This window comes from Monocercomonoides exilis (assembly GCF_001643675.1).
Source record: "Monocercomonoides exilis strain PA203 chromosome Unknown scaffold28-1221067, whole genome shotgun sequence".
Taxonomy (NCBI): Eukaryota; Preaxostyla; order Oxymonadida; family Polymastigidae; genus Monocercomonoides; species Monocercomonoides exilis.
In genome coordinates this window covers 690,118-706,988 of record NW_027150573.1, presented here as the reverse complement: position 1 = coordinate 706,988, position 16,871 = coordinate 690,118, and the positions used below count along the sequence as shown (strand labels likewise).

The 16,871-nt window shown below is 41.3% G+C and overlaps 5 protein-coding genes across 5 annotated transcripts; 3 read left to right on the top strand and 2 right to left on the bottom strand.

Moving 5' to 3' along the window:
• Positions 1-118: 118 nt before the first annotated feature.
• Positions 119-2,168, top strand: MONOS_2796 (Vacuolar protein sorting 4C (Vps4C)). The gene is made up of 7 exons (XM_067872746.1): positions 119-157; positions 266-374; positions 445-589; positions 654-861; positions 970-1,448; positions 1,583-1,802; positions 1,892-2,168. Exons 1-7 carry the CDS (start codon positions 128-130, stop codon positions 1,991-1,993), a joined length of 1,293 nt encoding a protein of 430 aa, XP_067725722.1. The 5' UTR covers positions 119-127; the 3' UTR covers positions 1,994-2,168.
• Positions 2,169-2,210: 42 nt separating this feature from the next.
• On the top strand, positions 2,211-10,988 carry MONOS_2797 (uncharacterized protein; the record flags this gene model as incomplete). The annotated part of the gene is made up of 4 exons (XM_067872747.1): positions 2,211-2,365; positions 2,429-2,597; positions 2,676-2,843; positions 2,913-10,988. 4 exons carry the CDS (start codon positions 2,211-2,213, stop codon positions 10,614-10,616), a joined length of 8,196 nt encoding a protein of 2,731 aa, XP_067725721.1. The 3' UTR covers positions 10,617-10,988.
• MONOS_2798 (uncharacterized protein) lies at positions 10,886-13,589 on the bottom strand. The gene is made up of 2 exons (XM_067872748.1): positions 13,332-13,589; positions 10,886-13,275 (listed from the first exon to the last, which is right to left on the bottom strand). The coding sequence occupies exons 1-2, from the start codon at positions 13,575-13,577 to the stop codon at positions 11,209-11,211; spliced, it is 2,313 nt and encodes a 770-aa protein (XP_067725720.1). The 5' UTR covers positions 13,578-13,589; the 3' UTR covers positions 10,886-11,208.
• A 47-nt stretch (positions 13,590-13,636) lies between these two features.
• On the top strand, positions 13,637-14,554 carry MONOS_2799 (uncharacterized protein; the record flags this gene model as incomplete). The annotated part of the gene is made up of 3 exons (XM_067872749.1): positions 13,637-13,697; positions 13,750-13,843; positions 14,257-14,554. The coding sequence occupies 3 exons, from the start codon at positions 13,637-13,639 to the stop codon at positions 14,552-14,554; spliced, it is 453 nt and encodes a 150-aa protein (XP_067725719.1).
• A 466-nt stretch (positions 14,555-15,020) lies between these two features.
• MONOS_2800 (putative Glycosyltransferase Family 50 protein) lies at positions 15,021-16,862 on the bottom strand (the record flags this gene model as incomplete). The annotated part of the gene is made up of 7 exons (XM_067872752.1): positions 15,021-15,309; positions 15,424-15,685; positions 15,818-15,903; positions 15,973-16,141; positions 16,230-16,517; positions 16,587-16,698; positions 16,757-16,862. The coding sequence occupies 7 exons, from the start codon at positions 16,860-16,862 to the stop codon at positions 15,040-15,042; spliced, it is 1,293 nt and encodes a 430-aa protein (XP_067725718.1). The 3' UTR covers positions 15,021-15,039.
• Between the last annotated feature and the right edge of the window lie 9 nt (positions 16,863-16,871).

The following is a 16,871-nucleotide window of genomic DNA, read 5'->3' as shown; positions in this document are numbered from 1 at the left end:
TGGAATAATTCAAATTCAACAAATAATTTTTTAATCAATATATCATATGGCGAAAGAATTTTTATTCGTAATATAAATTATAATCAATATCCTCATTTCTTGAATTAATATGGTTAAAAGATCAATAATGGCAAATTCACAGAACTTTGTGAAACAGGTTTGGATTGTTGAATACACTAAAAAATTGATTTATATATGAAATATATATCTATTTTATGAATTATTTTAAAATAATATTGATTCTGCATTTTTTTATAATTTCCAGGCACAGGAGTGTAATAAGTTAGCTGTTTCAGCTGAAAATGCCAAGGATTATCGATCAGCATTGGAACATTATAAAAGAGGATGCCAAGCATTGTCTTTTGCAATAAAATGTTTGTTTTTGCTCTTTTATGAAGAAAAGTACACACAATTTTTTTGTAAAACTTAACTAATTTCCTGAAGATGAAAACTTTTCCGAAACAAAGGCAAAATACAAAGAGATTCTGACAGATATGTTAAAAAGAGCTGAAGATATTCAAAAAGCACTTCCTCAACTCGAGAAAGCCAAAGAAGAACCTCCAACAACAGATGGGCAAAAATCTAAACCGTATATCAATAAATTGATCTTTTTTGTTCACATATTACTGATCCACTTCACACATTTATTATAGAAAAGGTTCTGGAGACGATGATGACAAGGGTTTGAAAGATGCTCTGGAAGGTGCAATTGTTAGAGAAAAGCCGAATGTTAAATGGAGTGACGTGGCTGGATTAGAACAAGCAAAACAATCTTTGAAAGAAGCAGTCGTTCTCCCAATAAAGTTTCCTGACTTATTTGTTGGTGAACGAAGACCATGGAAAGGAATTTTGCTTTATGGGGTTTGTGGTGAAAAATTTTTCTTTTAAACGATAAAACAAAAAATTTTATTGTCTTTTTTAAAACAAATATCTTTCATGAAATTTATTTCATTCAATTTTTTTTGAAAGCCACCCGGAACAGGAAAATCATTTTTGGCCAAAGCTGTTGCGACAGAAGTTGATGCAACATTCTTTTCTGTTTCTTCTTCAGATCTGATGTCGAAATGGGTTGGGCAGAGCGAACGTCTTGTGCGCTCACTTTTTGAATTGGCACGAGAGAACAAGCCATCAATTGTGTTTATCGATGAAATCGATTCAATTGCCGGAAAGAGAGGAGACGGCGAGTCAGAATCAACCCGTCGAGTGAAGACAGAGCTTTTGGTGCAGATGCAAGGTGTCGGTGCTCAGAACGATGGGATCCTGTTTTTGGGCGCGACCAACACGCCATGGGATTTGGATTCAGCAGTCATCAGAAGGTTTGAAAAGAGAATTCTGATACCTCTTCCAGAGGCACATGCAAGAGAAGCACTGTTCCGCATCCATTTGGGAAAGACGCCAAACACTTTGACACCTGAAGACTTTAGGCTTTTGGGCGAAAAATCCGAAGGGTTTGTAATGTAATTTTTATTAAATGGAGAATATCGTATTAATTTCATTTGCTGTTTTTCTCTCTTTCTGGAAATATTATTGCAATAATTCCTTTTAATTGAAAAAAATATAATGAAATTGTTTTCCTTTTCAGATATTCCGGGTCTGATATTTCTATTGTTGTGCGTGATGCGCTGATGCAGCCAATTAGGCGGCTTCAGACAACTACACATTTCAAAAAATACCCTATCACAGAGGCTGATGGCACTACAACAGAGAAATGGGTTGGAGTGTCTCCAGCTGAGCCAGGAGCAGTGGCAATGGATTTGATGGACATACCATCGAAAGAGCTGTACACACCACCTGTCACAATGGTTTTTTAATTCTTTTTTTTTAAAATTACATAAGTTTATTTATTTATTTATTTATTCATTTGCTTTTTGTGTTGTGTAATTTTTTTTAGGAGCATATGTATTCGTCTCTTATGCACACCAGACCTTCCGTGGCACCTGTGGATGTTGAGCGCTGCGATAAATGGACGAAGGAATACGGAATGCAAGGGTAAACTGTTTTGAGCAATGTAATTTCCATTACTTTATTTTTTACCATTTCATATTCTTTTTTTCTTTTTCTTTTCTTTTTAACAAGTGAAAAATTATGGTATTTCATAATTTTCCTTGTTGTTTTTGAGGATGTCCAACAAGAAGAATCATTGGAGAACATGCATAACAGCTCCTTCACAACCTCTTAAACAATTAGATGCTCATAATTTAGAGTACTTGATGAGAGAAAAGCAACATTTAGCACGTAAATATCCAACTTATTTATGCTTTTCTAACGAATGCTATTCAAAAGACAGCGGAAGTTTCGAAATTCAATCAGTAAATTCAATTGGTCGTGCTTGTGAAACAAAAGTTATAAAGGAAATTGACTTGAGGTTTTCAGATTGTAGATTTTTTTAGTATTTTTGACTTTGTAAATTGAACCATACGATGCACAGTCTGAATCATTTACAAGAATTTAGTACATTGGATGCTAGTGAAAACGTGCATGGCCTTAAGCCTGGATTTGAGCGCCTTAGACGCTTATGGCTTGATAGGAATAACTTAAGGACTGTTTCAATAAATCTTGTCCCTCGTCTTGAAGAACTTTATTTAAATGGAAATAAAGTTTTGTGTTTTGCTTTAGTTATTTCTAATTTAATTTAATTTAATTTTTTCAAAATTTATCAAAAAAACTTTATCAAGCTAAAAACTTTTCCTCACCTTGTAGATTTGCCAGCACTCAGAATTTTGGATTTATCAGATAATGAACTTAATGGATCACTTTCATCTTTGATGCCAGTATCTTCTCATTTGATATTTTTGAATGTTTCGCTCAATAGATTTTCTTGGAATGCAGATGAATTTCAGACAGTATGCACATAAAACTCTGAAAAAAAGTATATTCAACATCTTTTATTTTTTTTCTATTTATTTTCACAGAACCTTGAAATTCTTTCGCACTTTAAAAAAATGAAGTCTTTGACCATTTCTCCCAATCCATTCACGAGCAACTTCAAAACTGGATGGGCACATCACATTATATGGGCATTGAGGAAACAGAGTTTGGCAATGTTGAACGGTACACGCATTACAAAGGAAGAACGGAAGCAGCCACCCCAGCCATTGCAAATAAACCCATTTAAGCTGGAAGACCCTGAAAAGGAGAAGAAAGATAATAATTTTGCTAACAACGAGGACATTGAATTTGAGGGTGCTCAAAGGGGATCCAACGAAAATCAATCAAATTTATCTGCAGAAAAACAGCAATCCAACGAAGGGAAGCATTCAGCAGACCCGCTTTCCCATCAGTACGCCAATAATGGATCTTCCAAATCTTCTGCTTCTTCAACAGCTTCCGCTTCGTCTTCATCCACTCCTTCTGCCTCGTCTGCCTCATCTTCCTCTTCCACTTCACACGGCTCGTCTTATACTTCAACTGGATCTGTAATCAATGCTGACGGCACGTCACATTCCACTTCATCTGACTCTTCTTCTGCAATCAACACATCATCATCATCATCATCATCATCTTCATCATCATCATCATCATCTTCTTCTTCTTCTTCTTCTTCTTCTTCATCTGCTCATTCAACTTCCTCATCTGCCTCTCACCTGTCTTTCACATCTTCCATCACCGACACCGCACCCAACATTCTGTACTGCACCGCTATCATTTCGCTGCTCTCCCAGTCGTTCCTCACCGAAAACGACGCTGTTTCTATTCTCCGCCAGCTCCACCACAACATCCTCACTTTCTCCAGCTTCCCTCTGGATGCTCGCTCCATCGTCTGGCAAGAGCAGACCGCCTCCTCCTTCGCACACACACTCACAGCCTCCCTCGCCTCCATCTCGCTCTTGTCCCCGCTCTCACGTGTCACCGCCCTCCAGCTGCTCGCCCTCTGCATCACAAACCTTCCCGACGAGCACATCGGCATCTTCTGCGCTGAGCATCTCCAGTCCATTTCGCAGACCAGCCCCAATCCTCTTGTCCAGTCTCTTGGCGACGCCATCAAGCCCTTCGTGTTCCTCATCCTCGAGCGCCGCCTGGCAGACCCAGCCACCCAGCAAATTCTGTCTGTGCCGCCGTACTCGTCAAATGTCGTCTCCACTTTCACTGCGCTGCCTTCAAAACAGACACAGCCGCTGCCAAAAAGGAAAGCAGCTTCCTCTCCAAAACAGCTGACACCTGCAGCCATCCAGTCTCTCACATCGTCTGCTGCTGTCTCTGCTGTCTCATCCACAAGCTCGTCTTCTCTGTCGAATTCACAGCAGACACAAAGCCAGCCAACAGGAGCTGCTACTTCTTCTGCTTCTGCTTCTGCTTCTGCTTCTTCTTCATCAGCTGGCAAAGCAACATTCCAGCTACATCCGCTTTCCATCCACTTCATGAAGATTGTCAACTTGCTCGATCTTCCTCTCTCTTCTGCGTCTGTCGCAGAAATATGCGACGCCCCACTTTCGACGGAGACGCTGTCCATCTACAACGACGCCTCTATGCCCAAGAAATCACCTCAGTTTGACACTTCAGCACTTCACGATTCATCAGACACACACCCACAAGACATTGAATACACAACACACACTTCATCGTTATCATCATCATCAGCATCAGCATCATCGAGTGCTTCATCTCACAAAGATCTCTCTTCCTCATCCTCCTTCTCATCTTCTTCTTCTGCATCCTCTTCCTCTGATCTTTCTTCATCCATTTCATCCACCCCCTTCACATCATCTCTTCCCTCCTCCACCTTCCTCATCGAGTTCCTCCAGGACACTTGCTTCTTCATCCTCCGCCAGTCAGACACCACCCATGTCCACCTCTTTCCCGATGCTCTGACCAGCCTTTCTCTCCTCTTCTGCGAGGCAGCACACTTCAAAAGAGACCAAGAGCACACCATCGCCGACACCCTGTGCGACCTTTTCTTCTCGCTGCCCCCGATCACCCCAGCCATCTGCCTCCGCCCCATCCACCGCCCGCTCCTGCGCTGCATCGGCGCAGCTGCCGGCAACCTCCGCGCAGGAAACGTGTTCCATCTGCGCCGCATCCACGAGGCGATGCTGGGGATGGTCTTGTCTGTCGACACGGCCACTCTGGCGGACGGCGCCTGCACAGCTGACTACCCGCTGGTGATTGCAGACATCACCCGCTGCAGCGCTGCATTGTGCCGTGCACAGCGCATCATGAACGAAGTGGCTGAGGCACACAATGTGCAGCAGATCGTCCCGAAGATCTGCTCTTTCCTGCTGCTAGAGCCTCCTTCACTGGTGCTGGCATCGGCTGCTGCTGATGCACTGGGCACGATGTTGGAAGCATATCCATCTTTAGAGAAGGCAAAGCGAGACAACCTGGTCAACACCATCGTCACTGAAACAAATGGAGGCGAGCTTCTGTTTGTAGTTGTGAACAGCTTTGTGGGGAATGGGCTTGATACGATTTGTGAAGTAGAAGCTCCATTGTCCACATCACAACTTTCGGGAAATGTCGATCAGATGACTGGCACATTGTCTGCTTCATCTGCAGTTGCACCGGCAGAGCCAGCTCATCCAATCTCTTCAGCTTTGTCAGATCTTCTCGATTCCTCAAATCACAAAAGAGAAAGCAACATCACGTTTTTGGGCTTTTGCAAGGCAGTCCTTCGCTTTGAAGCCTTCTTCTTTCGCGCCGATCTGCCTGAGACAGGCGAGATCGCTCATCTTGTAAGCAACGGCGTGCGGAGCCTGCTGCTTTTCGCGAATCTGCCGAGCAACCCTGTTTCCTCTGCAGCACTTGCCATTCTCTACCGCCACCCGAACATCCTCACGACAACAGAGCATGTCATTCTGGTTGCACAGACGCTGCGTTCGGTGCAGACAACCACAGACCTCGCCGACGCCTCGGCCTCCAAGCGCATCGCGACTGTGGCAGAGCTCTTGTCGAACATCGCCCGCGAAGACAGCAGAAAGAGAGGCATTCTGTTTGACAGGCGCTGCGTGAACATTGTCCGTCACATAACCAGACTGATGGAGCTCAACTTGTCGTTTGCTTCGACTGATGCGCTGCTGACCACACAAGATGAGCTGCACTCATCTTTGGTCGATTTCATCGCAGCGATTGAAGAAGGCGGATGGGACGAAGGAATTAGAGCAGCCACAGAAGACTCTGCCCTTCTCTTGCGCCTGTCGCTTTTGGAGGTCAAACGGAAGTGTTCTCTGACTGCCCGTGTTGAAGACACAATCATCGGGAAAAGCGTGTCTCGCCTTCTTGTTGCACTGAAGGAGCTCCCAGCTGACTCTGCGGCGGCTGCGCGGGTGCTTTTGCGGCTAGCAAAACAGCTGGATGGCGCTCACCAGCCTCTGCAGAGCTTGACAAGCGGAGCAACCACTCTTTTGCCATGGAGACCGACAAAGCTGATGAGTGGGAACGGAATGAAGAATAAGCTGTTTGAAAAGAAGAAATCTGATCTATCTTCATCTGTTGGTTCAGTGTGTAAAGATGAATCAGACAGTGGCAAAGGAAATGCAATCACGAAAGAAGATGAAAGTGAAGGCAGTTTAGCATCAAAGAATATGAAGCTTTGGTCTGATGATCTTGTTCTCTTTGCCAAATTGGGTGGAACTTCTATTGTTTTGAAGACAATCCACACACTTTCAAAGAACGAAGAAGAAAGACAAGCCAAACAGAACACGCGGAGTCCATCATCAAACAAACGAATTCAATTTAGAACAAATTTCGAAAAAGCAACTGGCGAAGAATGTTTAAAGCAAATTGACAACCACATTTCTTCGTCGTCGTTTCGGTTTGTCCCCAGAAACAAATCATTTATGGAGCTTTTAACGACCGGCTCAACTTCACAGGAAAACTATTCTGCTTTTGGAGGAAGAATTGAAGGCACATTTCAAAGAGAGGAACAAACAAACACTGAATTTCTTTCAGCATCAGCATCGTCACATTCACTGCAGTTGGAAGATCTGATATTTGAGATGAGCCCAGTGGTGAGCAATCCATACGCCGACAGGCTGCGAATGAACAAGGCGTTCCATCCGTCGCGTGTGATGTCCCGGCGAAAGGACTCTCTTCAGAACATCATCCCTGGCCTGGACTTCAGCCCCGCTTGCTCCACACCGGATTCCCCCGCACTCTTCATGGCACTTAATTCTCCGATAAGCTCCGCGCTAGTTTCTCCGGCCGTGTCACCGCTAAGCACTGAGAAGAACCTGAGCTACACTTTTGAGCAGCTGCGTGCGCTGTCTGAGGCGCTGAGCAACGAGTCCTTTTCCAGAGACGACCGGACTCCGAAGCAGAACCAGGCAGAAGCTGCCCCACCGGCGACTGTCGCAGCAGCAGCTGCATTGACACAGAATGCAGAGATGTCTCCAGGTGCTCTTTCGCCTTCCAACAGAACTTTTTCCAGTTCGGTCCTTTCTGAAACGTCTTCGGTGGAGCTTTCTTCTTCTTCTCTGTTGAACGAAAATCAGTCAGAAAAGATGGAAAATGGATCAGTCGCGTCTTACAAAGCTGCGAATGGGAAAACTGCAAAGACAAAATTTACAATTCCAAAAGTTATTCGGCAGACCCCACGCGAAGTATTTTCAGCCGAATGTCAACAAAATCCTCTTTCGCATTTGGACAATTATCCCAACAGTTCAACGCCATCTATTCAGACAACTTCTTCCTCTGCATCAACATCCATAACTCCATTGTCATCATCATCATCATCCTCTTCCTCCTCTTCCTCTTCTTGTTACTCAACTTCATTGTTTCAAGACTCCACAGCCCATCTCGAAGTGTGCCTCAGATGCCTTCTTGCGATGCTGTGGTATCCTCGGTCTGACCTCTACCCCCTTCAGCTGATGATCCGCCAGCAGCTCCGCTCCGCCCGCACCATCCGCACGTTGATCCAGTCGGTCGTGCTGTTTGGACTGCTGAATGCACATTACGGTGCTCGTGTGGCAGGCGTCGTGGCAGAAGTGCTGAAGGTGCCGGTGAACGGCAGCGACGAGACGCCGCCAGAGGCAGTGCTTTCGATGTGCAGCGAGACAGACTCGTTCATCGCTTCTCTTATTGCGTATTATTCAGAGAGAATCATCCCGTCGTATTGCACTCGCTCAACACCAGCTAATTTCCTCTATTCATTGCGGGAAAATGAATCATCTAGCTTGTTTCCTCCACCTCAATCCTCCTCCTCCTTCTCATCTTCTTCTTTTTCTTCTTCCTCTTCCTCTTCTTCTTCTTCCACTCACTTCTCTCTTTATTCTCTCCCTCAGTATGTCAAATGTTCAGAGACACTGGACGTGCCTTTCTTTGACAAGCCACGTCCAACCTCGCTCTGGTTACTAGGCACTGTTCATCCAACCGTCCGCCTAAAAGCAAGTGAAGAGCTTCTTCTGTTCCACACCATTGAATTGTGCACTTCCTTTTATGAGCAGCTGCAAGCGGTTGATTATTCTCAGCTTGTTTCAGTGGAAAATGATTATTTTCCAAGCGAAGCAGAAAACGAATCTTCTTTTTCTTCTTCGTTTGCCCTTTCAGCCCAAAAGATATGGCGTTCTGCTTTTCCGTTCAACCGCCTCTTGTTTTTTGTGTCGCTTCTGTTTCACGAGTACGGCAGGATGGGTCTTTTTCTCTCTGACGATGTGATTGGCACTCTTCAGGCGAACATTCACGCTCTGTGTAATTTGGTCTCGCTGTATCTCTGTCTGTTTCCGGAAGAACTGAGCAAAGTGATTGAGCTTATCATTCGCATTCAGAAGGAGAACAGCTTTGATCTTATTCCGAAGTTTGTGGATGGGCTTCTGTTTCAGACTGAGCTGATGAGGACAGCAGCAGTTGTGTTGGTGCCAACACTCGAAAAAGTGTTGCTCGGAAAACGAAACACAATTCCTGATGCTCTTATCGAAAAGACATTACCTTCTCTTTCATCATCTCCATCATCTTCATCTTCATCTTCACCTTCTTCTTCAAATCTTCATTGTTCAAGTAATACTTCCATTTCTTCGAGTGCTCCTTCTCTTTTCATGGAGACCATCTCCAATCATCGGCAGATTAAGCCACTTTCTGTTCTGGCTGGCGCATTCTATTCATTTGACGGCTCTTCCTCTTTTGCTTCTGTTCTTCTTATCTGCGATTGCGGTCTGTTTGTGGTTAAGCTTCTTCAGACACAGAAGGAGTCCAAAAATGACTTAAAAGCTGTTTATCCCCCAACACTGAAGAGAAAGCAAAGAATCGGCACCTCTCCCAAATTAGGTTCCTCAACTTCTCCTCTCCCCTTCTCCTCTTGTGACGAATATGCTCCTTTCTGGTCGAGCATTCTCTCTTCCTCCTGCTCAATTCCATTTTTTGATTTGGCAAACACTTCATCCATTGCATCGTCTTCATTTACCTCGAAAGAAGAAAAATTTATTTCTCATCCATCTTCCATAACTGAGTTTCCATATTCTTTCCCCGCAAAACCCGATCCATCTTTCTTTGAATCCTTTTATGGCCCGTTTGGCAGCTTCTCTTCTGACATTCTGCATCCGTCCTCTCTTCGGTGCGTGCAGATCTTGTCTCTCAAAGACATCGCTTTTGTTGTCGTTTCTGTGAGGTTGCAGCGGATTCGCGTGAAATGCGAGCCTTCTCTGCGCAATTTCGGGTTTGTTTTTTATTCAGGCTCTGCTAATTCGATCGCTGAAGCAGCAAAAGCGCTGAAAAGAGTGTCTGAAATGGCTGGGTTCAACATGGCTGAGGAAGCACTGCCTGCCCTTTCGCTGAATGAAGAAGGAGAAGCCTTGTTGAACTTTGCACAGGCAACGTCTTCAAACACTGAAAAAGTCAATTCGATTGAATCAGCATCTCCAATGCGCTCACCTTCCCCGCTCTTTTCGTACAACCAATCACTCAAGAAATACACACCGCTTTTCTGTGGATTTTGCCTTTTCTCTTCTTCCACTTCTTCTTCTTCCTCAACTTCCAATTCTATTTCGAGTGGTCATCCTTCTCTTCTTTATTTAGATCAGCATTTTCTGTATGAGTTCCCTGTGTCTTCGTCGTCGTCCTCTTCTTCCTTTTCTGTCAGCAAGTTTTGGTCGTCTTTCGGCTGGTCAGATCTTCAGCCCGGAAATGCCATTGCTCTTTCTGACTGTCTGCAGACTGAAATAAACGCTGTTGTGGCTGAAGAAGAAGAACGAGGCGACAGAAGACTTATTCCATCGGCGGAGTGGCCTTCTGCAACGGCTGGTGTTCCGCAGATATACCCTCCTCGTGCGAAATCAGCAAAAGTGGCATCTGCAAGCCAATCAAAGAGCGTTTCGCCTTCAAAATCGCCAGTCAACAATTCGTTTCTTCCTTTTTTTTCGGTCTCTGCTTCAAATTCTACAGCATCATCTTCAGAGTCACCAGCAAGGCGTTCTTCTTCTTTGTCTTCCAATGTGATGCCATCAACCCCACAGCGTGTGTATTCATCTCGCCTTTGCCTCCATCGGAGCCTGCTTCCCGACCCGTTTGATTCGTTTTCTCTTATTTTGCATTCTACCCCCACCTCTTTTTATTCTTCCTCTTCCTCTTCCTCTTCTTCTCGTTCGGCTCGTGAAATAACACACAGACTCACGTTCACTTGCTGCGAAACACTTCAGAGATTTCTTTCTGCGTATCGTCTTTCCATTGAAAAGTTGTGGAAAAAACATTAGAATTGAAACATATTTTTGTGAAAGTCGCGAAATTTTCTTGTAAAATTTTTATCTTTATTCGATTTGTTATTTGTTATTTTTCTTTACTCTTTGATTTGGAATTGTAAGTTGTTTTTAACTTTATAGTGACATTAATATTCCATTTTTTTGTTTATCTTATTTTAAAGACTTATGTATAACAATGGAACATCTTTTCATATTTATAATGTTTTATATGTCTTTTGTGGATGCTTTTCATCGCCTTATTATTATTATTTTCATTCTTTAAGTTTTCTAATCGACGTTGTTTTTTATTTAATTATTTTTTTTTCTTAGCACAGTTGATAAATCACTGAAGTGTAAATGCTATGAAAAAAGAGGGAAAGAGTTGAATAAGCTTATTTCTATGTAAATTGGCACATTTTCGATCAAAATGCCCCAACCAAGAAACAGAATCAAACTAAAAGAAAATAGTTAGATAAATATTTGAACAAATAAATTGTAAAAAATTCAATTGTCAAAGTATGCTTAATGACCTTCTATTGAATAACACATTGCTGAATTCTCCAATCACCAAATGCTCAACGCAATTCAGCTGCCATTTCCTGTGAATTTAGTGAGCCCAGCGACTTGTATTTGACTTTCGCCCAAAGATATCAAACTCCTGCTGCTTAGAAAACAATGCCTGTTGGACATATTCTTTCTTTGCCTCATCTTTCTCTGACTCGCCTTTTGCATGTGTTTGTATTTCATTCAAATGTTTCTGTCTCTCCTCAGCCGATTCAAAATAGAACTGAAGAGGTATTTTCTCTCCCAGTGTGATCTCTCTCATCCACTCATCTCCCATCACTGTCTCGTCAATCAGCTTCTCTACATCAGCTCGTCTGCTGCTGACATAATCGTTTGTACGGAAGCATCCTTCCAAAATCGAAGAAAATGTGCTGTCGCGTGGAATAGTGAGTGAAAATAAAGAAAAGAAGTTGGAAAATTCAGGGAAGCCAATAGACAATTGAGACTGCTGGTGATACGAATCAGCTCTGATGGTGCAGCAATTGCAGGTTGGCAACAGCTTCCCTGCAGGAAACAGCCTGTCGTCCAGTGAGAAGACGCTTTCTACGCAGAAGGTGCTCAAAAATTCTTCGAGACATTCGCTTTCAGTGCGTCTCCCACTCTTCGCGTCTGGATGTGTCAATGCACAGAATGCATCACGCACAGCACTCAAAGGAATACGCATAGAGACAAAGCGTCTTTCCTCTTCAAGTGTGGAATGAGAGTGGAGCTGTGAGTAGTCGTCTGTGTGGCACAGCATCATGTGCCGTGCAACCGCAGACACCCACGCACTCAGCACAGCAGAGAAGCGTGATGAGAGGTGGTGCTCTTCATTCAGCACTTTGCTCTCGCCCTCGCGCCTCCGAGCTGATCTTGTCAGTGCTGAGTCGCTCGGCAGCTGCTTGTGTGGAGTGGAGATGGGCGATGACTGTGGAGTAGCGGATGAGAAGGCAGTGTCAGATGCGTAAGAAGAGGAGAGCGGAGATGGAGATGAATGGATCGGAGCAGTACGTCTAGATGCAAAATGAGAAGGTGACGAAGGAAGAAGCGGCGATCTCTCGTCCTTGTCTGTGACATCAGCCCACGAAGGCATCACAAATTTCACAAGCTCTGCCACCTTCACAAACCCTGCATCTCTGCGTGAATGAGATAGTTCTGATCGAGTTGATGATAAGTCTGATGCAGAAAGAGAGGAAAAGAGCAGATCAATTTCATCTTCACTTAAACGAAACGCGGAATGCGCAAAAGCTGTCTTCAGTGTTTCTTGAGTAAGCACACCGCCTGGCAAGATTGTTGATGTACGTGTCGTGGAAGGTCGAGGAGAGGCAGCTGATGTGAATACTGCAATTTGCTTCATCACTTCAACAAAGGGCATGCGACTTAGAGCGCTCATCATCTTTTGCTGGATGATTTCCACCGATGATGCTTCAAGATCAGGCGGAAACTTCTCTTCTTCAACACCTTCTTCTCTTTTCAGTTCTGAGATTTCCGCTATTTCTCTGGCTCTCTGTTGTTTTACGGATCGCCTGGATGGTGATGCGATGGGATAATCTTCCTTTTCCAGCGACTCTGGAGGATATGCACTTTGCGGAATGCTGTGTTTCTCATCAAATCCTTGAATTTTTCTATGGGGAGTATCTGGTGATGATGTTGTTTTGTAAAATGATTTATCTATTGGTTGTGTATCATATGGAGCAAAACAGTATGCATCGCCAGATGGTATAGTCGGAGAGAACGAGCGAGCAATTGCTTCTGTTGATCTAATATGCACTTCTTTTTGATGACGTGAGCTTGATGTCTTCATTTTCCCAAGCGATGAAATGTTCCATATTCCCCACATTTCCATTGTGAAAAAATTATCTTCCGGAATCGTTGTTGAAAGAATTGTGTGATAATACAACCAATCCGCAATCGTGATGTTGCCATCATCACAACCAACAAGAGGAGGACAAAACGTTTTTCTAAACCTTTCTCTCATTTGATCTTCTGTCATTTTTCCAGATGTAACGTAAACGCTCGACTGACTTCTAAAAAGTGAGGCAACAAAGTCAAGTGGAACGCAATCAGAGTCTCCAACAATTTTAGCGAAGGTTGAATCAACAACTTCTCTTCGACTCTCGTTCATTGGAATCTAAATAAAAAGTTCAACAAAAATACAAAGAATAAACTACAACAAATAGAATAAACCAATAAAGAATTTCTAAATTTCTCCATCTGTAAAATTCCTTCGTCTTGGTTAGTTTCAAATAAGACTTTTTGTTCGACCCCTGTAAGTTTAATAGGCAATTCTTGACAAAACCCTATCCACTCTTCTTGCGTAAAATCTTGAGGGGCCTCCGGGTCGCTAAGAACAGCCATAAATTCGAAGAACTTTATGTCATTTGGCCTTGAATGAAGACCTCTGATTTTATCAAGCACAGCTTGGATGCTCATTTAAACGGATCTATACCATCATGCAGAATAATTGATCAAATTTACCATGATAATTTCAAATGATATCAACTTCTTTGCGGCCAACACCACAACGGCCGCAAGAAAGTCTAACCATTCGAGGTATTATTAATAGATTATATTTTTGATAGAAAATTTTGAACATTTTTTTCAGTTAAAGCTTCAACTTTTTTGTTTATTCTCCTTTTATTTATGATGCTTGTTCTCGGTGCTGCGCTGACAGGATTCATTGCATATTTTGCTGGATGGTTCGCTGTTATTGTATGAAGCTTTTTTATAATTAGTATCCTTTTCCGATTGAAAAACCTTTTGTAATTATGTTTTTTAGGCTGCTGTTACAATGATAATAATTGGCGCAGTTCTTCTTGTTTGCTTTTTATATTTTTTTAAACGTATATATTAGATTTTAGAGATTTATTTCATCGGATCTTCGAAGCCATATATTTGAATTTAATCATGAAAATGGACAAATTGTGATTCTTCATAAATCAACAATTTTCGCTTTGATGTGTTGTCGTCCATCCAAAAAAGTTGTCACCACTTCAGATCAAATACAATATCTTCGTATTGGAAATGATACTTGGTTTCGAGAAGATTCCCCTGATGTTTTTTCCAATCTAAAACCAAATTCAGTTCATTGTTTTTCACTTCACCTTTACAGTGGCACAACAATTCGTTCAGAATGTGAAATGCCTTTATCTGATATTCAACGCATCATGCTGTTTGTTTACCATTATAATGGAGCTGCCTATGCACAACGACGGGCAGAAGATATCTTTACGAACACATCACTTCTATTGACTGGCTTTGAACCACCAGAAGGAGACGAAAGAGACAAAGAATTGATGGCTTCAAAGAACAAACAAAAGCAAAAGATGAGTCGGAATGATAAAACAGGAAATAAAGAACCAAAGAGGATAATTCCATTGTTTTATGAGTCTGATTATGATCTTGCTTGATCAATGTTCGTATTTTATCAATTCAACAACTCACTTTAGTGACATTTTTAAATGTAATTATAATTTTTCATTTTTTAGGTTTTAATATTTTCTTTTCTTTTTGTGTTTTGTTGTATGAACATTTAGTGTTAAATAATTTTTTGTTTTTTATTTCACTTTGCGTTCAGAAGTACTTATTTTTTGTGATTTGGCAATTAAGTTCTTCTTTTTATTAGAGCATATCTGCAACAACAATTGTTCGAAGAAATTATTTTTTAGACTTTTGTTTCTAAATTAATATTTCAAAAAGAAAACGAACCACAAAACATTTAGAAGTTCTTTAAATTTGGAGAGGTTAACAAAGAACAGGAGAATAAATTAAAGAACCTCGGTTTTTGTCCGTGGAGCTCTCTCGTTTCTTCAAAGAATATTTTCACAATTATCTTTGAGGAAACAAGCTGAATAAGTCAATTAAAAATAATCTCAGCGTTCTAAGTTATTCTTTGCTACTCTTTTTTCTCAACTTTCTTTTGAAGTGATTTTGGCTTGTACAAGAAGAGGCATAAAATAACTAAATTTGAGATGAAAAATAGAATGCAAGAGAGAAACATCGGGAAGAAGTCAGCTCTGCCCAAAAACTCTATTTGATATGAAAGCCTAATCCACAGAACCTGAATAAGAAGCCATGCGAGAATAATTGCACCAAATGAAAACATCGTGACAGAAGGCGCAAATGGCAAAGCAAGTGGAAGAAGACTGAACCACCAGACAAAATACTAAAGAATAGAATAAAATATGTTTTAAGAATAAAGAAATGCATTTCAAAGTTATCGCAAGAATACAACATTTATAACAAAACATCAAAAAGATTGACAAATTAAAATACAAACCTGAACAGTGCAGACTTTATTCAGCATGACAAAGCAGAGTGTATTTGCGAAAAGACACAAGGGAAGCTCCTTGTAAAGTGCAATTGAAAGGAAGAGCCACAGAATGAGCTGAGGAAGGAAGAATCCAACACTTGCAATTGGGCTGACAGTATCCATGCTGTCTCGCAGATACAAATAGTACCAGAAGAGAGAGAAGTTGTGGCGCACGTCCGTTCGTGTGGCGTGGTAAAGGAACTGCTCAAACAGACATTGGAAGCCATACCTGCAAAGACAATAACGAATAAGAGAAAAGAGAATTGATAAGAACGGAGTGAAAAATTGTAAAATGTTTTATTGAATATTGTTATTTGAATTCAATTGTGAAAAAAGTAATATTAATAAGATTTTTCCAAACATATAGAAAAACAGTCCAGAAATAGCTATAAAAACTGACAACGCAACACATCCAAAAAGAATTCTATATTTCATAATGTGGAAGAACTGAAAGTTTATTGAAAAGGTAAAAATATCAAATTTCAATAAAAAAAAAAAAGAAAGAAAAACTCAAACCCATCCAATCCATCCGAACAATCCTCGTCTTTTTTGTTCCTTTGGCTTCTTTGCATTTGTAGCATTCTTTTTATTTAAACCGCGCTCAACCCATTCATTGTCCAATCGGAGCACAAATGGAAGTGTGAACAACACTGGATATATTTTCACATGAACGGCAAGTCCATAGCTATATTGAAATAAAAAAATTTTTTTAATTTATCCAAAGAAAATTAATGAAAATTCCTTTTGAAAAGAAAAAAAAAGAGCTTTCAAACAATATGCCAGAAAGAACGAGCTTTCGTTGAAGAAAGAAATAGAGAGTTAAAAGAACGCAAAGAACAACAATAGATTCTGAGCTCCCACGTGTTGAAATGTTTATCACAATTGGATTAAAAATCCAGGTGGAGGTGTAAATTAGAACTTTTTTCATATCCAAGTGAAGTTCAAGCAAATCATCTTTTAAAATTTTGTAGATTAGAAATCCGCACAGAAGATCAAAAGCGCAAAACACTAATTTACCAAAAGCCTCATGCACATATAAATTAGGTAGAACAAGGTAAGCACTTTTTTATTGTGGTATATTCGACAAAACAAAAATGTTTAATTTTTATAAACAATTCAAAACAGCGTACTAAAGAGGAGAATATCGATATGTTGATCTATAAAAAGGTGATTGGCCTTCAGCTACATATTTTGCTCCCTCGGTTAGAACAGTGTAATCAATATCAGTGTATTTCAAATCCACTAAAATTGCAAAACGTGAACATTTTTTAAATTACAACTAACATTTAAAAATTCATACTATGCGCATCATGCCAAGTTCCATAGGCGATTAGGAGCAGCCTTATGGCTAGTCCCCCCAACATTAAATGGGAAAATTTCACTTTCATTTTTCTGATCTTGCCCATATTTAAAAT